This window comes from Platichthys flesus, chromosome 19, assembly GCF_949316205.1.
Source record: "Platichthys flesus chromosome 19, fPlaFle2.1, whole genome shotgun sequence".
NCBI lineage: Eukaryota > Metazoa > Chordata > Actinopteri > Pleuronectiformes > Pleuronectidae > Platichthys > Platichthys flesus.
This window is the reverse complement of record NC_084963.1, coordinates 739,744-766,189: the sequence shown is the minus strand read 5'-3', so window position 1 is coordinate 766,189 and position 26,446 is coordinate 739,744. Positions and strand designations below refer to the sequence as shown.

General features: G+C 46.0%; 2 protein-coding genes across 2 annotated transcripts; both read right to left on the bottom strand.

The window, feature by feature from the left end:
• Nucleotides 1-17,625: 17,625 nt before the first annotated feature.
• On the bottom strand, nucleotides 17,626-21,661 carry dusp11 (dual specificity phosphatase 11 (RNA/RNP complex 1-interacting)). Its single transcript, XM_062413603.1, has 9 exons — nucleotides 21,385-21,661; nucleotides 21,007-21,082; nucleotides 20,797-20,928; nucleotides 20,492-20,615; nucleotides 20,216-20,270; nucleotides 20,094-20,146; nucleotides 19,760-19,835; nucleotides 19,267-19,398; nucleotides 17,626-18,997 (listed from the first exon to the last, which is right to left on the bottom strand). The coding sequence occupies exons 1-9, from the start codon at nucleotides 21,408-21,410 to the stop codon at nucleotides 18,631-18,633; spliced, it is 1,041 nt and encodes a 346-aa protein (XP_062269587.1). The 5' UTR covers nucleotides 21,411-21,661; the 3' UTR covers nucleotides 17,626-18,630.
• A 542-nt stretch (nucleotides 21,662-22,203) lies between these two features.
• Nucleotides 22,204-25,503, bottom strand: LOC133975297 (caspase-3-like). Its single transcript, XM_062413217.1, has 4 exons — nucleotides 25,287-25,503; nucleotides 23,630-23,793; nucleotides 23,421-23,541; nucleotides 22,204-22,979 (listed from the first exon to the last, which is right to left on the bottom strand). The coding sequence occupies exons 1-4, from the start codon at nucleotides 25,501-25,503 to the stop codon at nucleotides 22,666-22,668; spliced, it is 816 nt and encodes a 271-aa protein (XP_062269201.1). The 3' UTR covers nucleotides 22,204-22,665.
• Between the last annotated feature and the right edge of the window lie 943 nt (nucleotides 25,504-26,446).

Genomic DNA, 26,446 nt, shown 5'->3' with positions numbered 1-26,446 from the left:
AGGGAAGCCTGGCCAAGACAGCAGCATACAAAATGTCAAACAGTCACAAGACACACACAAATCACATAACACAGATCAAACAAGATAAGTTCCCTGTTCCCTTAAGATAAGGCAACAGGACTAAAGCTCCGGATTCCCACCAAAACAAGAACAAGTGTGGTATGAAGCCGCTCCAATTTCTCTCACACGAATTCTTCTTAAAAGCTTCAGAGGAAGTGAAGTGGAACCAGGTCTGAAGAAACTGTCTTTCTGAGATGATGCATTGACCATCAGCTTCCAATTTCTAATCAGTTAAACCAGAGGTCTTCAACAGGGGGTCCGCGACCCCTAGGGGGTCCGAGAGGTACTGCAGGGGGGTCGCAACATTTGATTGATTAGACACATTTTTCAATATTTTTTTTTTCAACCAATTTTTTCACCACAAATTCTTTAAATACACATTAACATGAATCCTACATATTGTAGGGAATGGATAAATGGAGGTAGAAGACGTTATCGTTCAGTCAGCAATGCACACACTGCCGCTCCTATACAACGCATGTTTAAAATAAAAACATGAATATATGAACCTGTGTATTATTTGAATAATTTTGTGTTGAATGCACAGTAACAGGGTAGCTATGTTCATACATGGTACTAGGCCCAGTTTAATATATAAAACACAATTTTATGCAATATATATAGTAGGGGGTTCCTGCTCTATCTCTCCATCAGTTTGGGGGTCTTTGGCCTGAAAAACGTTGAAGTCCTTTGAGGTAAACAGTGAATCCAACATTTGTACCAAATCTTTTGAAATTTGGTCCCGATATCGTGTCCACATGAGCTGGAGAGATGATGCATCAACCTACCAACGCGTGGACGACCTGAGAACATCGACTGTTGACCTAGAACAGAATCATTCGTGAGTCCAGGAGAACTTGGACTCACAACGTTCCTCAGACAAACTTTGACGACTGTCACAAGCTATAATAATTCCCGATGGAGCTCTGCTGCTGTTCTCCAGGTCCCAAAGCAGAATAAAGGAGAATCTGCACTGATCTGTTATTTACCTCAATGAGTCTGTTTGATTTGAATTCGAGCTGAAATCATCTCTGAATTAAAAAGATAAATGAGTCATGATTCCTGCACCAGCAGTGTAGTTTAGCTCTGAGGAGATTTCCTCCTCGTGTCTGCAGACGGAGAGTCGGGGGATTCGGCCCCTGGCCCACATCCCCCGACTCTCCACAGGGACAACATCATATTTACTGTTAATGAGGTCGGCTTCAAGAGACTGAGCCTGAAGTTTGAATTTGTCTCCTCTCCAGGTCTCCAGACGCCTCGTGCACTCTCCTCAGCTCAGCCTGCTTTGAGTTTAGATTATAAGAATCTCTGCTGCCGCTGTGTTATTATTACTGTGTGTTCATGAAGCTAGAGTTGTGTTATTATTACTGTGTGTTCATGAAGCTAGAGATGTGTTATTATTACTGTGTGTTCATGAAGCTAGAGATGTGTTATTATTACTGTGTGTTCATGAAGCTAGAGATGTGTTATTATTACTGTGTGTTCATGAAGCTAGAGATGTGTTATTATTACTGTGTGTTCATGAAGCTAGAGATGTGTTATTATTACTGTGTGTTCATGAAGCTAGAGTTGTGTTATTATTACTGTGTGTTCATGAAGCTAGAGATGTATGTGGCCCTGAAGACGCTGGTAAACACCATCTCTCACCAGAACCTGTGTAAGTGAGTTTAAATGCTTCAAGCTCCCCGTGTGTTCGATTCCCACGATGTTTACTCCTCAGACAAACATTTATCCTCCATCGAACTGTCACCACATAAATACACAAACAAATCTGAGCAAGATAAATGTCTGTTGGTCTCATTTTTATAACAGCACACGTTTTTATATTCTATTTAGATCTGACAGTTGATAGTGTTTACCTGCATTAAATCCTGTTTAAACCACCCGGACGGTTCCAGCTCTGGATTCTGAGAGGACGTGTTTCTCTCTCCTCTTCTGATAAACACAGTCAGAGCCAAGTGCAACAACACAACATCTGCTCCACACAAAATAAAGCACAAAACCACACAACTGCTGGATACAAATCAAAAGGAAGTTTCTTCACTCTGCAGTTTAACCTGAATCTGTCACCCCCCCCCCCCCCCCCCCCAGCTCCGTGCGTCACGTCTTTACACTGAAGAGGAAGAGGCTCCTGGAATCACATCATCTTCTCTTCTTCATCAATTCAAAAACATACAGAACATGTGATTCACGTGTTGAATGTTCCTCTGCTTCCTGCGGCCGCGTGTTGAGGATGAACTGAGACCACACTGATTCAAACACTGCCACCTTGTGGTGACGGGCCGTGGAATCCAGGTCCCGCCCACGTAAATGCTCGACCAATCTCGAGTCAGTCTCAGCTGTCAATCATGACGTCTCAGCCCCTTTCTTTAAATCATTAAATTAGGAATTAAAACCAAACTCAGCAAAGAGATTTAAATAGAAGACGATCTCAAGGTAATCATGAACGTTTCTACATCAGATCAAAGCACAACAGAGGTTTTATAGATATATATATGTATATATTTATAACCTCTATATATGACAGTATGGGGATTTGTTGATGTTTACAAGTTAAGTTGATAAACAACCTGTCTTCACGAGGAAACCTTGTGGAGCCACAGCTCGACTCGAGCAGGAAGTTTAAATCTAAAGTCGACTTTCCAGTCTCCTCCCTGCAGGCAGCCCGGGGTCGGACTCGACTGGCCTATTTCTGGCTTTCAGCATTCACACTGTGTGCGTGTGTGTGTATGTGTGTGTGTGTGCGTGTGTGTGTGTGTGTGTGTGTGTGTGCACGTGTGTATTTTCCATCTTTCGTCATAGAAACCTTCCTCATCATACAGAGGAATATTCGATATTTAGTTAACAGGATATTTTCCTTCAAAGGCCGAAGTGAATATTTTCTGGGAACATTTCAAAGATGTGTTAAATGTGAAGATTCATTTAAACTCAACGTTAGAAGTGTTTACATGAATCTGTTGACCCACGTTATTTGAATCTGTATTTCTGCAGCTCTTCTAAAGGTTTACAGAAACAGGAAACGAAGCACGACACTGGTCACGATGTTTGTCGTTGTCAGACACTTTCCACTCTGTTGCCCTCTAGTGGAGGTGTTGAAGAACCACCATGCCAACGAGAGACGTAGAGACGTACGTGAGCTACGTCGCTGAACGGAGGAATCTCTTAACGTACCTAAAGGCAAAGTAAATAAGCAGTTAGAGCCAAAACTAAAACACAGTGATGTTTACAAACAATTAAGACAAAGAAAAGTAATTGAGGTTTGATATTTCACAGTTTAATCTTTATTAGAAATAACTAGTAAATAATAGAACCAAATATATAGAATTTGAAATAAGAAAATAAAACTTGACCACCATCGTCCATCTTCATGGTATAAATAAAATGTTTTCATGTCGACAAACACAAACTGATGCAACAGATGGTTTGACTCTTTTCCATAACAATGCATTCAGCACTTCAATGAACATCTCCTGCACGCACACACTGTGCTGGTCCATTGTAATGAAGCCTGGTTTCTGTGGGACTGAACTAAACGTAGAGAAGTCGAGAGAAGCTGAACCTTTCTGGAAACAGAGATAATGAGCTGCCGGCTCCTCTCTGTTATTTTACAGCCTTGGGTCTCTTGGTTCTTCAGGCTTCTTTCCTCGTGTGCACGGAGTGTGACTGTGGACGTCAGCAGCCGAGGCCTGGCGGATAAGAAGCTGGTTAATCCTTCACCTCTGATAACAGAGCCTGTGGGTAATTGTTCGGTTACAAATAGCAGGTGACATCTTCTCTTCCTCTCCTCCACCTTATTTACCCTCCAACGCCACAAAAGAAGAGGCGCCTGCATCATTACCGAGCTGTGAGGCGGCTGTTAATTGCTGCTGCGCCGCTCCAAGCTGTACAGCTAAATGATCAGGTGTGTGTGTGTGTGTGTGTGTGTGTGTGTGTGTGTGTGTGTGTGGAACATTTAGGCGTCACAACAGAGGTTAGCTGCTGTGTGTACGACTTCTGAAACGTCCGTTCCATTCCCTCGCTGACGTTTATCACGTGAACCAGCATCGATGGTTTTTAAGAAGCGTCATGTGGTCGTTGATGTGAACGATAAACAGTTCAAATATCTGTCTGTTTACAAACAACTAGTATTTACATGTAGTATGTTTCTATGTCATGTCTTGAACATGTGAACGGTCTGTTTTTATTGGCTCGGCTCCGGCTGGTGAAGGTTTGACGTTGAATCCGGATTCGTGTCGTCTCCTTGTTTTTCCTGTGAAGTGACAGAACCTTGGTCGAGGCTCCGCCCCCCCGACGGAGCAGCTGAAGGTGTTTTCTCCACCGACACGACTCCAGACTCCCTCACCTGTCGACTCACCAGCTCCAGACTCCTACTCAGCCAACATGCTTCGACAGACAAATTGGTGTTTTGCGTGCGTTGACCGAGGAGTGTGTTGTGCGTGTTGACAGAGTTGTGTGTTGTGCGTGTTGACAGAGTTGTGTGTTGTGCGTGTTGACAGAGTTGTGTGTTGTGCGTGTTGACATAGTTGTGTGTTGTGCGTGTTGACAGAGTTGTGTGTTGTGCGTGTTGACAGAGTTGTGTGTTGTGCGTGTTGACAGAGTTGTGTGTTGTGCGTGTTGACAGAGTTGTGTGTTGTGTGTGTTGACAGAGTTGTGTGTTGTGCGTGTTGACAGAGGAGTGTCCAGGCGCCGCTGGGGTTCCCAGCATGCTCTCTGCTTCACACTGGAACTGATTGCGGGCTGTCATCTTCGCTCGTGTCTGTTTCCCTTCAGCTGTCAGGACCACTAACATCTCTCTCTCACTCTGACAGCGCTGCCCCTCGTCTTCCTCACTCTCACTCTCCCTCCTCCTCTCACGCTCACATTCAATAAACCTCCTCTTCATCAGCCCCACAATCAATAAAATCACTCGGTCTTGACAAATTCATTTGTTGGTAAATGGCGTGCAGCCGGGGGGGGTTCAGTTCTCCGGCGGCAGATAATCGCTCTCGCTCGGCCTCGGTTCCTCGGCAGCGTCGAGGTCTCTCTGGACTTTGTGACATTCAAAGTTCAGTTACACAAACACGTTGTATAAATATTCAGTGACTCCAGGAGTCGGTCGTGATGAGTATGGTACGACTCCGGTCTCAGGGCGGCAGGCGATGATTGACAGGAGCTGCTTCCCAGTCCAGGAGCAGAAGATACTGGAACCCGAGCTCGGGTCCGACAGTCCCCAGACAACACAACTCTGCAAATGTTATCACGGTTCCCACAGAGTTGATTTAAATTGAATTGTTTCACCGACAGAATCCATCGCACTGATGCCAGAGACAAGTTCCTCCTCAGCTGCAGCTGGAACGATGAGTTCTGTCGACGTGGACGGTAAAAACTTCAGGGATGATAGCAGGAGCGAGCGTGAAGCAGAGAGCGCTGCACACAGACACACAATGTAGCAACAGAGCTACACACCAACACACAAACTGTCACAGCCCATTGGGTTCGGGGAGAGTTCATATCAAGAGGATTCAGCTTCTGTCCAAACCGATCATCAGACCAGACGCAGGCAGAAGCTCCAGGTCATGAAGAAGAGAAGCTCATCATCACACCAGGTCGATCAGAATCACCTTCACTGAAGCTTCCTCTCGTTTGCGTTGAGACGCCGTCGTTAAGGAGCCGCTCAGCTGAGGTGGCAGCCTCCTGCAGAGCGGGGGGGGGGGAGGGGGGACTGGTCCTGATCCGGACCTCAGGCGTCACCGGAGGAAACGTAATAATGAGGCAGTTTCATCCTTCGCTGCTTTTTTCTCTTCCTCAAAGTATTTACGTTCTAATAATCGCTGTGAGCTGAAACTCCACTGAGGCCGGTTCACGCTTCACTGCAGGAGTCAGATCCGTGCGCCGGCCTCCGAGGCGCTTCATCGGGGGGGATGGTGGCGGCAGCGCGGCCATGATGTCACCGTGATGTCACCGTGATGTCACTGTGATGTCACCGTGATGTGCTGTGGCGTCCTGTGTTCCGCTGCCACGGAGGTTTACATCAGGGACTGGGATCTGATCCAGGACCACAGAACACTGCAGCCGGTTACTGCTGATACACACACACACACACACACACACACACGCACACACACACACACACACACACACACACACACACACACACACACACACACACACGCACTAATTGCGAGTGACGCAGTGTGCTGCTGATGCTGACTTGTGTGGCCACAGTTATAAATGTCACGTTTCTCCTTGTTTCACCTTCTGTGTCGGCAGCAGCAGAGCAGGAGAACGAGAGGAGGAGAAACGGTTCAGTTGGTCGAAGGCGGTGAAGCCGGTCGAGAGGCCGTCCTCCTCGACCGTCTGAGAGCGTGAGGGAGATTCGTCCGTTTCAAACGAGGTGTCCGTCACTGTCCAAATCGTCCCTGTGTCCTCTGAGTCGTCTTGTGAGCAGAACATCCAGAATCCTGAAGAGGTCGCAGTCTAAGTTGGGATCTAAAGGCCTGACTTCAGACCAGTAAGGGCCCAGTTAGTGAGACACTGAAACCTACTGGGGGCCGTTCAGCGGCCCACTCTGACCTCTGACCCCCTGGGGGCGGAGCCAGAGGCCCTAGATGAATGAAGTGTCACCAGGGGCAGAACTCAATTCACTGTAATGGCTTCACTGGATCAGTGGATGAGCTCCTTCACGTAACAGACTCAGACAGAAACCCACGAGTCACTGTTCACGTGTTCCTGAAGGACATCCAGGACATCCAGGACATACAGGACATCCAGGACATCCAGGAAACCCAGGACATCCAGGACATCCAGGACATCCAGGAAACCCAGGACATCCAGGACATCCAGGACATCCAGGACATCCAGGAAACCCAGGACATCCAGGACATCCAGGACATCCAGGACATCAGGGACATCCAGGACATCCAGGACATCCAGGACACACTCTGAAGATCCTGAGTCTCACAGCGTTTGAAGGGTTTTAACCACACGTCCTGTATCTGAACTCAATTTGCATAAAAGCATGTAAACCTGCAGAGTTCATAGAAAGTAGGCGTCACATGACATTAACATGTATGATGAAGAGACAGAGGGGAGATGCTCATACGTGTTATAAAACCCAACGTGTTTGAGAGCTAAATCGAAACAGGTTTTGTTAAATGTGTCAACAGCAAATCATCAGAGGTCCTTTGAGCTCTAACGAGTTTAAATGTTTTTAACCTGGGACTTAACGACAGATCTCATGTTGTACACGTGTTCGTTTCTATGGAGGAATTAAAATGTCTCATTAAAAAAGAATCAAAGTCTAATTCAACAAAGAAGAAATACAGTGACTACCTGACCGGCCTCTGATTGGACGGTTTTGAATAAAAAACTATTCATTTCCTGCTCATCAAACGTAATCTTAAAAACATTAATTTATTGTGAAAGTCTTTATGATAAAAAAAGATCATCATGTAGATGTGTATTGATGATTATTGATTATGAGATAATTTCATTAAATTCATTTTTTCTCCAGGCTCCACATAATAAAACCAGAGTTCATCTTCATAATGAACTCATTAGAAATCATGTAGATGTCAAGATGGTGCGAGCGTGTGAATGTGACGAGTCAGACAGAGATGAGAACTGTACGTCAGATATCAGGCATCACACACACACACACACAGACACACACACACACACACAAACACACAGACACACACACACACACACAATCATGTTGTTTTATGTATCTGTGTGTTTTCCTGTGGGAAGTGAAATGTGACGGCATCAGCAGCAGAATCATCATCCTGTGTTTCAACCCACGTAAAGTCACCGCTGGAGTCCCCTGTGGGACACAACACAACCACACACACACACACAAACAGACACACACACAGGCGTCACACCACATCACATCAAGTCTCATCAGTTCCTCCACATCAGGGGCAGGTCCTTGTGTTGAAATGATCTCAAACATCTTGTATCTCAGACACGTTGACTTAACGCTGGACTCTGGATGAATTCAGCCACGACATGTTTCACTTCCTAATTGTAAAAATCTGATTCATGTGTTTTGGGTTCAATATGTTGAGAAACTGTCAAAGTAAAAAAGAAACCAGGTATTTGCTCATTAATGTTTAATATGTCATAAAAACACAAACTTAAAGAAAAGACTGAGATGATAAAAAACATCGAACATGTTCAGCTACAGAAACAAACATCGTGCGGTCGACGAGGTTAAAGAAAACGACTTGTGACATCAGAGGTCACCAGTTTGATTGACAGGATGAATCCCTGAGGAGACGCTGCTCTTTCACTGTCCTCGCCCACATTGTTCCTGTCAATCAAACCTGGGACGTCCCCTCAGAGATCACGACCCTGTGAGACCCGTCATCCTGATGAGTGAAGGTCGAACCCTCTGATGTTCCTCCAGTGTCTTCGTCTTCCTCGTGTCCGGCTCCTCTTCTTCATCCTGAGATGTTTGTGTTCCTCCAGTTTCTCGTCCACATGGACTAATACCTGTGACAGATGTTTCACCAGGAGGCTGCAGGAGAAGATCCAGAGAACAGCTGACTGGCTGCAGAGCGTCAGCTGGAGGTTCGGGTGTTGACCCCTCGATGATCACATGTTCACATCTCCTTCTGTCATCAGCCTGTTGTCCCAGCGCCTGACCTGCTGCTGTGGAGCTGTGAGAGGGAAACACAAGCACATGATGAGCATCTGCATATTACAAGAGAAAACAGCTGGATCAGCAGAACTGGAGAGGAGGTGAACACACACACACACACACCGACACACACTAACACACTTCAGCAGCTTTGGCCTCTTGCCTCTCATGGGTGTGAAGATGAGGTCAGGGGAGAGAACCACACAGACGAGTGGAGAGAGGAAGAAGAGAGGACGACTGGATGTTGAACAGCAGAGGAGAGGATTTAAAAGGTTCATGAGAAGGAGGGGGGGGGGCGTTACTCATCCTGTCGCTGTTGATTCTCCTGCAATTACGCGGCTCTCGGCCTCTTTAGCAGACGAACCAGCAAACAGATCCATCACAGGGCGGTGAGGGAGCGGAGGAGGGAACGAGGACGAGAGAAAGAAGAAGGGATGAAGAAGAACTGAAGGTCTATTCACTTCAGGTTCAGGAGTCTGAGGCGACTTCTCACGAACAAGCTCCACTCTTTGTTTCTGTTTCTGCTTCATGATCCCTCGCCTCTGCTCTGGATTCTCTCTCTCCAGCTCTCCGCCGGCCGAGCGAGGTGAGCGACACGTGGGATCTGCTCTGAGATCAGCTGGGATCTCAGAGCAGAGCGGCCATCTTCTTCAGCATTCAGCCAATGAGCGCCCAGCGGAGCCGCGGACGGGAATGAGATGTCAGCGTGCTCCTGAGGGGCGGGGGGGCGGGGGGCACCTGTCAGCATCAATCACAAGGACTACAGCTCCGAGAACACACATACACACACACACACACACTGATTATTTTAACAAGAAGTTTGCAGTTACACTTTCAAAACAAAGACACAAATATATGGATTCAGTTGAAACAACTATAAGTACTATAATAAAGCCCCCCCCCCCCCCCCCCCCCCCCCTCCTCTGACAGATCGGTTCTGGTGGATGTTTGATTCACTCTCGGCAGCAGAAGACAAACACTTGACGGAGTGGGGACAGTTTTCAGTAACCACAGAGTCCACAGCAGCTTCCAGCAGACGGGAGCTGAGCAGCTTCCTCTCCAGAGCAACACAACGGATTGTTTGTGTGAATAAGTCAACACCGAGGCAAACTGTGCAGGACCCCGGGGGCCCAGAGGTGCAACATCTGGAGAGGTTGACCCCAGATGTTTCCTCATATGAGCACAATTTGCTGATATGAGGATCTCCCATTACTGTGAGGCATTTACAGCTGTCCTGGTCACATGATATTAATATGGATATACAAACATGGACTGAACTCTGCGTCCGTATTGTCCAGATTCCATGAGCGAGTGTTCAACACGTTCAATCCGCTCCTGACACGAGCGAGGGAGTTCATCTGGATCACGAGACTCGACAGAAAAGAAGTTCCATCAGTGATTGAATCATCTTTCTGCAAATATTCAGACACATGCTCGTACACAATGACTGTTCCACAGAGAGTGGGCATGAGATCGATGGTAATTGATTTCTAAAGCCCACTTAACTGTAACTCCGCTGAAGAGAGAGCACGCGACACAAAGAACCAGAGTTCTGAGATGATATATGAGTCAGTGGGTGAGGAACAGCAGCGGCAGGAAAAGACGGCAAGTAATCAGAGTTCAGGCCTGACTCACCAGTGTGTGTCTTTGTGTGTGTGTCTGTGTGTGTGTGTGTGTGTGTGAGAGAGAGAGAGAGAGAGTGAAGGTGATGGCGACAGTAAAATGATGACATTCAGATCAAGATTCATATCAAGTTCTCAGACTCCTCGATCGATTTTAAAAGACACGAATAAATCCACTTTCAGAAGGCTGAGAGAGCTGTGTGTGTGTGTCTGTGTGTGTGTGTGTGTGTGTGTGTGTCTGTGTGTCTGTGTGTGTGTGTCTGTGTGTGTGTCTGTGTGTGTCTGTGTGTGTGTGTGTGTGTGTGAGCGAATCAGAAGAAGTGAATCTCTGTTCTACTCCATTTATTAAAAATATAACTCTTACTAAATCTCACATTTGATTGTGTTTGTGGTGAAGTAGGTGAGAGAACACAAGTCAAGGAGAATAGATAGAGGGAAGGAAACAAGTGAGAGAGAGGAACAGGAAGAACAAGACCTGGATAAGGAGAGGAATCAGAGACGAGCAGTAAGATGTGAGCAGAGGACACAAGGAGAGGAGACAAGGAGAGGAGACAAGGAGAGGAGAGGTGTTATCTAGATATGACTCTTCACTTCCTCCTCTCCTCCTCTCCTCCTCTCCTCCTCTCCTCCTCAGTTAGTGTGTTCTCCTATCGAGGCCTCATCTCCTGCAGCAGCTTCATGTTTGAATAATGACAGCGAGCTGACAACAGCCTCCGACACACCCAGCTGTGTGTGTTTAATACAACATGTGTGAACGTGTTGTATTAAACACACCCAGCTGTGTGTGTTTAATACAACATGTGTGCACGTGTGTTCAGCTGCCTCGTGCACACCTCTCTGCTCCGGTATGTCCTCCTGGGGACAGACCAGGGAGGACGTCTGTCTGAGATGTGTCTGCTCCACATGTGACTTCTTCTACAGACTGATCCAGGAAGTGACAGATACTGGAAACAGATCCAGGGTCTGTCAAACCCACGGAGCTCTGAGCTGGAGGCTGGAGGAGGACGGCCTGGGGGGGACAGGAGGACGTGAGCTCCTGCTTCATCAGCTTCAACTCTGCTCTAATTCATATGGTTCACAGGCAGGCCAACTAGCACACACACAGACACACACACACAGAAACACACACACACACACACACTGCGAATGTATGCAAACACACGCTGCCATACATAAAAGCACTCGTTTATCATCCAGCTGCTCTAGTCGGTGCTCTTTCACGTGCAGGTCATCGGAGCTGGCTCACAGAACTCGGTGGTCTGATATCGACCCGCTGGTCACGCTGCGCCGCGAGGACACGGCCGGGAAGTGCCCCCGTCCAGAGGGAGGACGTGAGTCAATCTGCCTCCACACGGGGGGGAGAACGTTCAGCTGCAAACTGGTTCCACTGGTCTCATTCTCAGAGAGAGCAACACCAGTGTGAGAGCAAACCGTCTACGAAGGATTTCTGACCTGCGTGACCTTTTCCGACGTTAGCTACGTTGAGCCTCTGCACTTACGACACTCACTCGGCGTCTGGCAGAAACAACGACTCTGTCACCGACGCCCATGAAGTCTGTGATACGTCGGCCTGAATCAGATGAGCTGGAGCAGTACCACCGTAGATCAACAGGGGGCAGTGTAGCCAATCGTTTGAGGGAGATAGGACACGAGGAAGAGATTTACAACGTGGCTGTTTTAGCCTCTTTCTCGGCAGGAACATTATCACGACCCCCTGTGCTGCCCTCTAGTGGAAATGTTGCTTTACCACCATGCCAACGTAAAGGACACGTATGTGGCCAGCGCTGGTTTCATCATTTCAAATGGACGAATCTCTTTTTATACGTAAGAGCAAAATGATTGAGTCTTAACACATATAGCAGGATCGACGGGGATCAAACCAGGAAACGTCCGATGACTGGACGACCGCTCTACCCCCTGACCCAGGAACAGGAGAGTCAGAGGGTTCAGATACAGATGAACAGATTCAGGTGTTGACACGACGCTGACCAGGGGATTTACTTCAGATTAAAAGAACATCTGTAAGAAGTGGATCCTGGTCAGAGGACACATGACGGATTCCACACGCGTGACCTCTGCTGTCGTGGCCCAGTGGTCCAGACCATCACTTCCAGTCCACAGCCACTGGGAAACATGCAGATCACTGGGCTCACCGGCTCATTAGAGCGAGCTCCGGCTCTAACGACAGTCCAACGTCTTCACAGACCAACGGGCAGATCATGTCGTGACTTGTTAAATATGAATAAATAGACTTTACACGTCAGTGACTCTGGAGCATTAACAAACCAAGCCGTGTTTTTCCACATGAAATAAAACGTCTACGTCTTTTCAATCCATTCATTCTGCTGCGTGACCTCAGGGAGGAGGACCAGGTCGTTAGAGGAGATGTGACTCCGCTCTGTGGACCCAGAGCTTCCATTCTGGGTTGTGTTGTTTTTTGTGTGTTACCTGAAGGCGACAGACCCTCTGTGGTTTGAAGGAGGAGCGAGGTATCGAGAGTCGTGGACATTTCGGACGTTCGACTTTAGTTTTTGTATCGAGACGTCCGAACCAGCAGCATTCACACAACCTGAGGTTCAGAGGAAGCTCCTGAGCCGTGTGCGGCCGGATTCGAACCAACGCTCTGGAATCACATTCAGGATCAGACAGGAAACTGCAGCTTGGGAGGATTTGATGCTTTTCTGAATAAATGATTGAAAACTTGTGTAAAAGGCTTTTTCCACCATTTCCCTTTGTTTTGTAATAAAATGAAGAAAATAAATCAGTAATGAAAAGATGGTAGTGGAAAAGTTTTCTTCTGATAAGACACAGATTAAGATCATGTATTGTGTGTGTGCATGTGTGTGTTTGTGTGTGTGTGTGTGTGTGTGTGTGTGGGTGTGTGTTAGTCTGTGGGAGCCTGCGAGAGTATTTCAACATTGTTGTTTCAATTATTTGTGTGTTGTGTGATACATTGTGACGGCTCATGAATAATTCTAGTCCTGTGCAGGAAGCGTGTGTTTATCTACCCTTTAGACTGCTTATTGATGGAACACACACACACACACACACACACACACACACACACACGCTCACAATGCCTAACACCACTCTAATACTAATCTAAACCTGATTCTAATTTGGACCTGAAATCAACCTTTTGAACTTGTGAGGACCAGACAGAATGTTTGTCACACACACTCTCACTCACACACACTCACACACTAACACTCACGCACACACTCACACACACACTCACAGATCCATTGGGATGATAATGCCACAGATAATTAGGAGCGATACTGAATCACATCAGGAAGCGATAGTGACAGTTTGAGAATAATTAAAAGTTCCTTGGCTGCTTTGGCAGAACATTTATTTAAATGCACACAGAAACAAACATGTGTGTATGTGTGTGTTTGTCCGTTTGTGAGTGTGTATGTGTGTGTGTGTGTGTGCAAGAGAAGCAAACACACACACACACACACAGGATCAAATCAGAATGAACGCTCAGAGCCGGTGCTGGAGCACAAAGACGACGAGGCCAATACAAAAATATAATGAAGAAATAAATAAACAAATATCTGATAAATATATTCATGTTTCAAAAGGGATCAATGATTCCTGGGCTGTTGTCATTATGACAAAGGAATGTGATTGAGGTTTTTAGATTTTACAGTTTAACAATAAAGTCCTTTATAAATAACAAGTAAACTTTATTCAGTTTGTTTTGTTTTGTGTTATTATTCAAATAAGTGGAACAAACTCTCAATTATAAATTCACCCTCTGTCGACAAGTTGTTAAAACAGATAAATATTTATTAGATTGAACCATCCGCCTCCTTTTATTGAAATCTCAACATTTCTTTCACACTTTTTTAAATGTTGGTTCTGTTTTTATGATGGAGTCCGTTGTGTTGATTCTGTTTTCTATGTAAAACAATTAGATAAAGATTTATTAAGCACTTAGTTATACAAACACTTAAAATCCCAAGTTTAATGTTTATTATTATTATTCATGTCTTCACTTCCCCTGTTAGTTAACATGACGACAGAAAAAGCTGATTTCCTGTTAACTTGATGGAAGAATGTGTAAAAGTTAAATTACATCTAAACACTTTATAATGATTTCAGTTTAAGGCGAGTTACCTTTTTAGAAACATTCTGCTCATTTTTCAGTTCCATTAAAACCAGAGTTTCCTCAACACAACAATCCAGAGCGTTGATGGAATCATTGTTGAAACATTCTGATATTGATTTATGATTCTATTGAATTAACACAAAATAAAAGTGTGTGTTTAAAGACACTGAAGGTTTGAAAAACAATCCTCACAAAGCAGGAGCAACTGCTACAGTAACACACACAGAGCGACGCACACAGAGCGACGCACAGTAACACACACACACAGTAACACACACACAGAGCGACACACAGTAACACACAGAGCCACACACACAGAGCCACACACACAGAGCCACACACACAGTAACACACAAAGTAACACACACAGTAACACACACACAGAGCGACACACAGTAACACGCAGAGCCACACACACAGAGCCACACACACAGAGCCACACAAAGTAACACACACAGAGCGACACACAGAGCGACACACACACAGTAACACACAAAGTAAGACACAAAGAGCGAGACACAGAGCGACACACACAGTAACACACACAGTAACACACAGAGCCACACACACAGGGCGACACACACAGAGCGACACACACAGGAACACACACACAGAGCGACACACAGAGCGACACTGTGGCAGAGGACCAGTCACTGTGAGCAGTCAGAACAGTGAAGAGAGACAGAGTCGACACAAACCGCCGACATCCATCAACATCACTGCCTCACATACACATCAACCAGAGAGGAAGAGGAAGAGGAGGAGGAGGGGAGGAAGAGGAGAGGAGGGAGAGAAGAGGAAGAAGAGGGGAGGAGGACGAGGGGAGGAAGAGTGGGGGAGGGAGAGGAGAGGAAGAAGAGGGGAGGAGGACGAGGGGAGGAAGAGTGGGGGAGGGAGAGGAGAGGAAGAAGAGGGTAGGAGGACGAGGGGAGGAAGAGGAGAGGAGGGAGAGAAGAGGAAGAAGAGGGAAGGAGGACGAGGGGAGGAAGAGAGGGAGAGGAGAGGAGAACGAGGGGGAGGAAAAGAGGGGGAGATAGGTTGAGGGAGAGAAGAGGAGGGAGAAAAGAGGAAGAAGAGGGGGAGATTAGGGGAGGAAGAGAGTAACAAGTAACAAGTACCCATTCTCAGCCTCCTCTGTGTGTGTGTGTGTGTGTGTGTGTGTGTGTGTGTGTGTGTGTGTGTGTTTGTTGCTACATAAGCTTCATATTTAAATATTTTCAGAAACATGAATTTGTCATTTAGGAGACGTAGCAGACTGATACCAAGCAGGAGGAGTGTCTCTATCGCCCCCTGGTGGCTAACTGAGGTGGCTGAGCATGTTAGCGGATGGGACCGAGTAGATTTTAAATAAATGTTCGTAAAGATGTTTCTGATCAGTTTGGTTTTATTTAGTTATTACATCATATAAAAACAGAATGGGCGTCATGATTGACAGCTGAGACTGACTCCTGATTGGTCCACAGAGAGTGTGGGTGGGATCACAACAGATTTCTCCACGGGATTCTTATTCCTGAACAGAGAAGAGATGAAAGAGGATCACACATGGACCAACAGCGCCTCTCTGTGGACATCTCCGGAACTGCTCTGAGCATTTTAAACTCTTATAAAAAAATTAAATAACAGTTCAATTTAACTCTAAAACGTAAAATCTGTCCATTATCCAAAATAAGACACGTTTTAATGTGTAGAAAATAGGACCTGAGCTTCTGGACATGATCCTGAAACTCTGGATCAAATCCAGATCTTCAAGAGCCGTGTGTGAAACATGTCAAAGGTCTGCAGCAACAAGGTGAAGTCACAGATCTCCCAGTTTAAATCCCATCAAACTGAACCAGTTCCTGGATCAAACACACAATCTCCACACTGGGATCTGAAGAACATCAACCTACAGGGTTCTAATGGACAATAAGAACCAAGGACTCATTAAACAACAACACAGAAGAAGAAACTGTGAGAACTAATTCAAACAATAAAGAAAAACACATTCAGAGCAGATTTACATAATGAAAAGCAGCTCTTATTGTGAAAAGCCTGAGATGAATGAACCAATCACAATGAAGCAGGATTAAGACAACACAGATGTTTTATGACACGTGAATAAGTAGGAAAACACACACACACACACACACACACACAATAACATGCTCACTTTATCTGACGTCCATTTTGTTTCTTCTCCATGATGAAGATTATCCGGAGCACACTTCCGGTCACTTCCGGTCTTCCTCTGGTCGTTAACTAATGGAAAACGAAGTCACAAACTAACCAACTAACTTTAAGCTGCTGAGTGACACACGTCACATCACAATCACCTGAGACACCTGTCATTCACGTGGTAGAAGCCCCGCCCCGTATCCGCCTGGGGGAGGGGCTTCCTCCTCATGAGAGCTCCCTACAGTGAAGTCAAATCATCTTGATCGCCCCCTGGTGTTTGGCTGCAGTACGGCTCATAAACCCTCCTCCTCCATGTTAGCAGACGGGACAGGGACCAAACAAAAATCTGAGTAGACGTTAAATAAACGTTTGTAAAGATGTTTCTGTCATTTCAGCTCGTTCTCATCTCTCTGATGTTTGTTCAAGTTTCTGATCAGTTTGGTTTTATTTAGTTATTTGATGATATAAAAACAAACTGAGACGTATTAAATGTAGAACTCTCATATTATTCATCTCCTGACTTTCTGCTCCACACACAACTTCCATGAGAAGTGTTGCTTCACTGCTCGTGTCTTCCTGCTGCTGCTCCTCATGGCAGTAACATGACAGTAACATGACAGTGTGTCACACTGTGCACGGACAGACACGTGCACGGACAGACACGTGCACGGACTGACACGTGCACGGACTGCTAGACGAGAACACACAGCTGCTGTCAAACCACGTTCTCTCAGTTCTTTCACTTTTCATGCACTTAGCTTCAGTTTGTTTCAAGTTTTATTTCAGCTTTTAATTTAGAATAAAAGGTTAAATCTGAATTAATGAGGAGAATGTGTTGGGAAAGATTCAGTTTTCATAAAGTGAAGATTCTAGTTTGATTCTCTGACGAATCTGCTTCAGCATCTTTTCAGGAAAGATCCTCTTGACCGGAACACGGCTCACACTCACACACATAAATGATTTATCAATTAAATCAATGAAGACATGAGATAAAAAGAACAATCGTCAGATAATAAATGAAAAAATTCAATGAAGTTTTTATTTGGTATAATTTTTATGTCAAAATGTTCCATCTCAAACAATCTTTCAAATGTTTTTTGCTGACATTTATACAAACATCAGTTTCCATGATGAGTTATTATATCATCAGTTTTATAATCGTCTAGTCGATCAACAGAAAACTTGATTTGATTTTGTTTTGCCTGAAAAACTTTTCTCTGGTTCCACGTGTAAATATCTGCTGCGTCTTTTATGAGCATGAACTGAGGGTGGAACCCGGCGACGTGCACGTGTTCGATTCCAGTAACTTTTCCTTGATTCACTGAAGCAATAATCAACGATGAAGACGAGCGTTAGTCACAGACTTAATTACAGATAAATACAAACCTAGAAAAATCGCATTAGACGAAAAATAAAAAAATCTGTTTCATAATTTTTTCTGCCCGACATTTAACTGCAGGTCAGTTTGAAGAAGGCACAGATCCGAGCTGATGGAGCCTCGTTAGCTTCAGCACGTCGAAGCAGCAGCAGTGAACACTCTCAACCAATCACATCGCTGGTCCGCAGCCAATCACAGTGAAGCTGAACTGTCGATCAGTTAAAACTCGTTAAAAACCAGGAAACTTTAAAAACATGAAGAATTCTGAACAGTTTGGTGGATTCATTCAGGAAGCAGAGGATCATGGGTAATATCCAGCGTTTCGGGGGGGGGGGGGCTGGTGAACCCGGGTTGTGTTCGTCTGTTGGAGTTTATTTGTTGTGTTCTTCTCTTTAGCATCGTTAGCTAACATGCTACATCAGCACGAGAGCCCGAGCAGGAAACGGTTAATTCTGAACGTGAGCTTGAATTCCAATTTAAAAAACAATTAAAAACCTCAACATGTAAATGAGCTGCAGCCTCTCAAATACATTTTAAGCTAAAACAAATTTTTTAAGAATAAATGAAAACTCCAACGACCCAAATGAGACGTTGTCATTTCGGCGAGAAAATATAAAAATCTGTTTGAGACGTTCTGTGATCATGTGATCAGACCAGGGGGCGTGTCCGGTCAGTCCATGTTGGTCTGGTCGCTCCAGCGGGGGACGTAGCGGGAGGCGGGGCGAGGCTGCTGGCCCTGTCTCCACCGCGGATCAGGTTGGTCGGGTCGTAACCAGCTCTCCTCCCGGCGGGGGGGTCCCCTCCACTGACGGCTGGGAGGAGGGGGTGTCCGTCGATGTTGCGGGGGCGGGGCTCGTGTCTGTCGATGTTGCGGGGGCGGGACTCGTGTCTGTTGATGTTGCGGGGGCGGGGCTCGTGTCTGTTGATGATAACGAGGCTGCGAGTGGATCTGCTGTGGGCGGAACCTCGAGTCGGGCCTAGGGGTGTCTTGGGGGGGGCGATGATGTGGGCGGTGGCTTAATCCTCTGGAAGAAGATCTGCAGGAGAGAGAGAGATTAAAGTTTTATTCAAAGCTTCTGTTTGAACTTCTGATGACATCACAAAACATAAACAGCAACATCAGCTGTGACCTTCAATCATTACTCACATTTCACAATAAAAGCCTTCCCATAGAATTATTGTGAAACTCGTGTAGGAAGTGTTAACAAATTCGATCTGATACCGAAGCATCGTGTTTCTAACCTAAATCAACTGTTATTCATTTAGATTGTTTCATTATTCACTCCGTTGGCTGTCTCGACCCTACCTGTAGTCCCAGGAGTCACCACCGGGGGCTCGTCTGTCCTCTCTGTCGTAAGAGTCGGGTGCCGCGTCACATGGTCGATGTGTGGCTCCTCCCCTCTGCGGCTCCGTCTCAAACTCGTCAATCCCCCGGTTACTGAAGAACAGATCACAAGAGACGAGTCAAAGGAACTGAGCTGCAGCAGAGAGTGTGTGTGTGTGTTACTGTGTGTGTGTGTGTCTGTGTGTGTGTGTGTGAGTGTGTGTCTGTGTGAGTGTGTGTCTGTGTGTGTGTGTGTGAGTGTGTGTCTGTGTGAGTGTGTGTGAGTGTGTGTCTGTGTGTGTGTGTGTCTGTGTGTGTGTGTGTGAGTGTGTGTCTGTGTGTGTGTGTGTCTGTGTGTGTGTGTGTGTGTGTGTGACTGTGTGTGTGTGTGTCTGTGTGTGTGAGTGTGTGTCTGTGTGTGTGTGTGTCTGTGTGTGTGTGTGTGAGTGTGTGTCTGTGTGAGTGTGTGTGTCACCTCCTCTTGGGTCCATACTGCAGATCGCTCAGATAGTTCTCTCTCTCTATATCGTGACCCCGTGACAAGTTGAACACTGACGACACAGAACATGTGTTGAAGATTCACAAACGTTTAAAGAAATCATGCACACACGTGATGCACACACGTGATGCACACACGTGATGCACACACGTGACGCACACACGTGACGCACACACGTGACGCACACACGTGACGCACACACGTGACGCACACACGTGACGCACACACGTGATGCACACACGTGACGCACACACGTGATGCACACACGTGATGCACACACGTGATGCACACACGTGAGAAGGCGACTCACAGTGGATGGCGTGTTCAGGATCCATCCCCTCCACGTCGATCAGATACCTGCAGGTCACAAACAGCGGTTAGCGTCGGCCGCTCAGAGGGAGGCGGCGAGCGGCGGGGGGTGCGTACCTGCAGATCAGGTAGCCGGTGCGATTCAGGCCGTGGGTGCAGTGGACTCCGATCAGTTTGTCTACGATAGAAACATCTGTTAACGTGAGCATGTGACAGACGTGACCATGGAGCCCTCATCCTCCTTCGTAGCTGACGCTAGCGGTTCCAGTTTGAAAGTGTTCCTAGTTGCTGTGTTAAAGTTCTGTTCAGATACAAGAACAACGTGCTCCACACGCTGCCTCCAGTTGTACGTGTGTAACTCCCTCACGTGTGAAACACTGAATATAAACGTGTTCTCACCGTTGTTTGCGTTTTCTCGTAGAAACCTGCGAACTGTGCGCTTGAAGCTCAGGATAGTTGCGTCACTGGGAATCTCATGACCACGTGTGAAGATCTTCACTAACAGCAGCCAATTCGGCATGTCCTACACACACACACACACACACACACACACACACACACACACACACACACACACACACACACACACACACACACACACACACACACACACACACACACACACACACACACACACACACACACACTTAACATTGAAATAAGAAGGAGCCCTGTCTGTGTGCGAGGCTGGTCCCCGTGTTTACCTGCAGGGTGTAGTACCGGGTGGTGTAAGTCAGATCGATGATCAGACCGAGCTCCTGGTGGTCGAGCCTCAGCTTCTCCATCAGGTCCCAGGGGCCGAACGCGTCCGAGGGGGAGAGCGGGCGGTTCAGAGCCTGAACAACACAGAGAGTGAGGAGCCGTCACTCAGCATCGAACTCATCAAGCTGCTGTGTGAAGGTTTGACCTCTCACCTGCTTCAGAGGAACCTTGAAGGCGATGAAACGCGTCCCGACCAGTCGCTTCCCAACAGACCTATAATCCAACCACCTGGTGGAGGAGAGACGCTGTTAGCACACGTGAGGGACAAGTGTCTGCTAAAGGACACAAGTGAGGAAGCATTGAGGCTCCTTTCCTTTCTTAAAGGATGCTTCAGCGTCTCCTCGAGTTAGGACGCAGTGTGTGTGTGTGTGTGTGTGTGTGTGTGTGTGTGTGTGTGTGTGTGTGTGTGTGTGTGTGTGTGTGTGTGTGTGTGTGTGTGTCTCTCAGTGTGTGTCAGTGTTTGAACATGCTCAGTGTCACTCAGCTGTTGACATGTTGACATGACGCCTGACATGCGAGCTGTCACTCACCTGTCAGGTAAACCTCCTCGTGGCATCTTCCCTGTGAACGAGTGAACCAGTAGAACCAGTAGGATGTGACCGGCAGCACGTGCAGCTCCACACAGCGCCACTCACTCACACGTCACTCACACCCGGTAGTCTACCGGGAACCACGCGGGAAAACACGAACGCACCAAAACTATCAAATATAATAAAAGTCTAAAGTTAAAAGTTTCACTGGAACCGGTCACGTTCCATCTATTTACTGCAGCTACTGGCGCACGTTGATGACGTAGATACACACAGAGCCTGACTTCCCCACAGCGACCTCTAGTGGTGAGGGGGTGTAAATACATGGGAGAGAGAGAGAGAGAGAGAGAGAGAGAGAGAGAGAGAGAGAGAGAGAGAGAGAGAGAGAGAGAGAGAGAGAGAGAGAGAGAGAGAGAGAATTTTTAAAACAATTTTATTAGGTACTTATATTTTTGGCAAAACACATTGAAACACCTAATAGATTATTTTAAATTACACATTTAGCTATAGATAAAATAATCACACAAGATGTCTGCACAAAGGAGTTCTCGAGTTGTCACAGAACATGAAACAAACTCTAAAACACCACAGATCATTAAAGAGTCCAGGTCACCTGCTGCTCTATAGGAACTGAAATCAACCAACAGTCTGGATCTAATCATGTTGACACAGACTCAATGTGGACGTATTTAAAACCATGAATAAAATCCTGTTTGTTAAAAAACGATTTCAAACTGGTGAATACAACTTAAATACAGAAAGAGAGAGACTTTAACTTTTTGGATAACTTTTATTTAGATCATTTAAAGCTCTTTCCAATAGTAGCATCAGCAAAAAAAAATAACAAATTCAATCAGGTCATATTTTACAAAATAAAACTACTTGTCTCATACAGAGCCACATGGGTTTTAAAGAGGACCAGTGACTCAGCCTCCTCCAGTGAACACAGAACCTGATCCTCCACTGAGACCTGAGCGCTTCCAGGTTCCTGGTCCAGCTGGAGAAGGCTGTTCCACTCCCAGATGAGCTGATCTGTCCACATCTGTCCTGCCCCCATCCAACATCTGGTTCCTCCTGCGCCTCCAGGTGGACAGTCTAGCCCAACAGGAAGCAGGAACGAGAGCACAGCCAAGAATATAATCAATGTAATATAAAACGACTTATGAGTTTAGTGTTTTGTATAAAATCTTTATTTACAAACAGACACATCAGTAAATATGAGTCAAATAAATGAAAAGTTCTATTTAAATAGATAAAGTTTGTAAAACATCTGAACTGATGCTAACTGATCGAAGGAGTTCGCTTCCTGGCGGCTTGGGAGCCGACCAATGACGTGGCTGAAAGCCCCGCGGCCCCGCCCTCTTTCCGGGCCTCGGCGAATGGGAACACCTCCCTGGTCAAACTTGTCACTAAGCAGGGCATCTCCTTCTTCCCGCCCAGAGAGCGCCCTTTGGCCTGGAAGGTGTAGGCCACGCTGTGGGACAGCCGGGTCATCAGCCGGGTCAGCTCCAGCTCCCGGTTCCCCTCCGTCTCCAGCAGGGAGCAGAACGTCTGGAGGAACACGGAACCCAGAGGATGCATGAAGGCCCCGTAACCTGGGGACAGGAAGAGGGGGGGGGGGGGGTCAAACAGAGGACGGACTTCCTGTCACGCTATCCGAAGGTTCACATTTAAATACAAAAGCAGACGTTGTCCTCCATGACCTTGTTTGGTCAGAGGTTCATTCGCGGGTCAGGCCGCCTCCATCAGCTACGTTTTATTTTGAAAAGATGGGTTTCGAACCTCTCTTGATGAAGCAGCTCTGATCTCCAGAGGAGTTTGTATCTGTAGCAGAGTTCATGTGTTTTCAAACTAACATGAGACCAGTTTACACAGGTTCTGATTGAGAGGCTGGGACCACAGCAGCCTTGATGCTCAGAGTGCACGTGGCCTCGGAGCTTCTGAGACGCTTCACTGCAGGACCTCCACTGATTGGATCATGAAGACGTTCTGAGGAATCCTGAGCTTATCAGAGTGAATCTTCTTCTGACGCTCACCTGGTGCTGCAGCGTACATCACTGCTGTGTCCACAGGAACCCACACATCCTGAGAGAAGTCTGTGACATCATCCACTGAATCCACCTCCACGCCATCGTCCAGGTCCGGTCCCCGACAGGCCTGCAGAGACACCAGAGTCCTCATGAGACACAAACACCTTCCTGTCCAAAGAAACGTGTGGATCCTGAGATCACCGGCGAGTCCTCACCTGGACGAGAAACACTTTGGCCTTTTTCTCCATGAGCTGGTTGTTGAAACACGAGAAGATCCGAGACAGTCGCACTCGTTCTCCATCAGCTCCGAACACGAAGCCCTCGTCCCCATGAGACGACAGAACGGCCAGGAAGCAGTCCTTCACCGGGCGCCTGCTCTCTGCAGCACACACAACCAACACGTGTGTTATCAGGTCAGGAGCACGTTATGAAAGATGTGAGTTTATCAGCCTGTCAGCAGAAGGATATCAGTTCTCTGAGGTTCATGATAACGAAGATACCGGCGTGATGAGATAATGTTCACCTGAGTCTGTGGATCTGATCTCAGAACAGACCTCGACAAACAGGCTGCTCTAGTCTTTAATGAAGATCCACTGAGCCAGCAGAGAAAAGGTAGAAGACACAAAGTCACAAACTGCAGAAAGATATTTATCCACAGTCAGCTTCCTGTTCTGAGAGGGGCTCCATCCACTGCCTGTCCTATGAATGTGTTATTATTATTATATTATGTTATTGTATGATGTATGGTCTCAGATTCAGGAATCCCAGTTTGTCTCATAGATCTTAACAAGGAGCAGCCTCCTCTGAGTGAAGCTCCTCCTGGGAGCCGAGGCAGTGAACAGGTGAAGTTTGATTTGACTCAGCTGGTGTTCACCTGACAGGAGCATGGTCATGTGACCACCTCACATGTGCATCCGGCTGTAAAACTGAACCTGGCGTCTGTGATTTCTCTGTCTGGGTGGTTACACAACATGGGGTGTGAGTGGGTGTCGACGTCCTACAGACACGGACCTTCACTCACGTGTGTTTGTTCTGCAGAAGATTGTCTGGATCTTTACGAGCTTCTCCAGAGGAACCCTGAGGTTCTGAGGTTCCTCTGGAGAACTCGGGTGATAAAATGTGTCTTAAATAAAAGATAAACAGGTCTGAGATCTGTTTTTATCTCGACTGTCCTCCTTTACATTGTGATGTAATAATGTGAATGCTGCACTTTAACTGATTATGTCATGAGTTCTTATACAACGTCTACAATAAAACAATAAAAAGGTAATTCCAGAGACGATTCCTCTTAAAGAACATTTACTAAAACACATGATTGTATTTTAATCACATCTTCTAGATATGACTTTTCATTCAAATGTCCTCTGCACAAATTTTATATATTTTTTAGAGCCTGACAGATTTTTAAGGCTGAAGCCAACACTGATATTCAGGAGTTAATGTTTCCTGTGAAGTTATCAAACCTTTGTGACAAAGAAATATATCAGAAGTTATTATAGATTTTTACCATAAACTGTATTAACGATAACTTAAATAGAATACAACCAAATATATACAACAGACTTTTTACTATAATTATTTATTTAGTATTATTGTAAGATAACGTTGACAGCTCACTTAAAGTGTGATGTTTTACAGAGAGAAATATAGAAATAGAAATAAAAGCAGAAGGAAATACAGTAAATGTCAGAAGAGATAACTCCTCTACAGTTTCAGGGAGGAGCTGTTTATTAAGTTGTCTAATAGTTTGAGTGATTTAAATAAAGAGTCCAAGTTATAAAAGTGAAGGAAGGACAATTTCTGTTTGTTGATAATCGAAACTTTGCACTTAGAATGTGTGTGTGTGTGTGTGTGTGTGTGTGTGTGTGCTACCTGTGAGGAACAGCTGGTAGATCTCCTCTCCACTCAGGTCAGTGTGGAGCTCCACCTTGAAGCCCAGCTTGCTGAGGGTCCTGTGGAGCCTCTTGGCGTCCCTCTGGGCCCCGGGTCTCCTCCCCAGTTTGACCCCGGGGTCAAACTCGGCCACAGACACGACCAGCGCCCGGTTACACTGCCCGGCCTGCTCCATCTGTCGTCTCCCCTGCAGCATCCTCCTCCTCCTCTGTCTGCTCTGATGAAGATGAGGCCTGTGAGTCCGAGTCCGGTAAGTTCAACGGGCGAGGCCACGCCTCCAGCCACACCTGTTTGACCGTATATGGAGCTTCCTGTTCGTGCTGCTGCAGGATCTCCAGCTGGCTCAGTTATGTAACTTTGGATTCTTGCTTCATTCCGGGAACACGTCGCTCCTCAGGTGTTTCCAAGGTGTTTCTCAGGTGTTTGCTTTTCACATGAGTCAACGTTTGTCCACCATCAATTAAAACTGGTTCCTGTCATGAGCACGGTTCAGAACTCGTCAAATCTATGATTAGTTTAAATTAGATCCTCACAAATTCTCTGAGCTGCTTTCAATCATGTTTAAAAAAATGTGTTGAATGACAGACGCTGACAAAACCACAGACACCTTCACACTCGTATCTGTCAGAGGTCTTTAAACATTCCGTCTGTTCTTCCAGGAGCTGACGAGGTTCTTTAGTCTGAATTCTTTAAAGTTTGACTCATTTCCATCTATTCATTGTTTTCTTTTATTTTTTATTAGTTTATTTAATAACATTTTGATTAAACCCACTGTGACATTTGGCCACAAGTTTCCTGACAGATTCATATTATTATTATAAAGGTTATTTTTTTAATTTAATAATATTCTAATAGATAAAATAATTCTTAAGCATCAGAGAAGTGTTTCTATTCAGTATGTCCATAAATGTAAAGTGTTCAAATTAGAGTTCCAAAGGGGCTGACGATTTCCCACAAACTTTCCATGGGAAGTTGAGCCTGGGAATATTGGGAATTTTGGAAAAAAAATTGTTACCGCAGATTAAACGCTGAGCAACAAAAACGTCATTCAAAACTCTTTTAAAAATGTATGGAGTGCATCACACGCTGCACTTTGAATTTCAACCCTACACTGTGCACAGGTAATTCACCTCATCAGC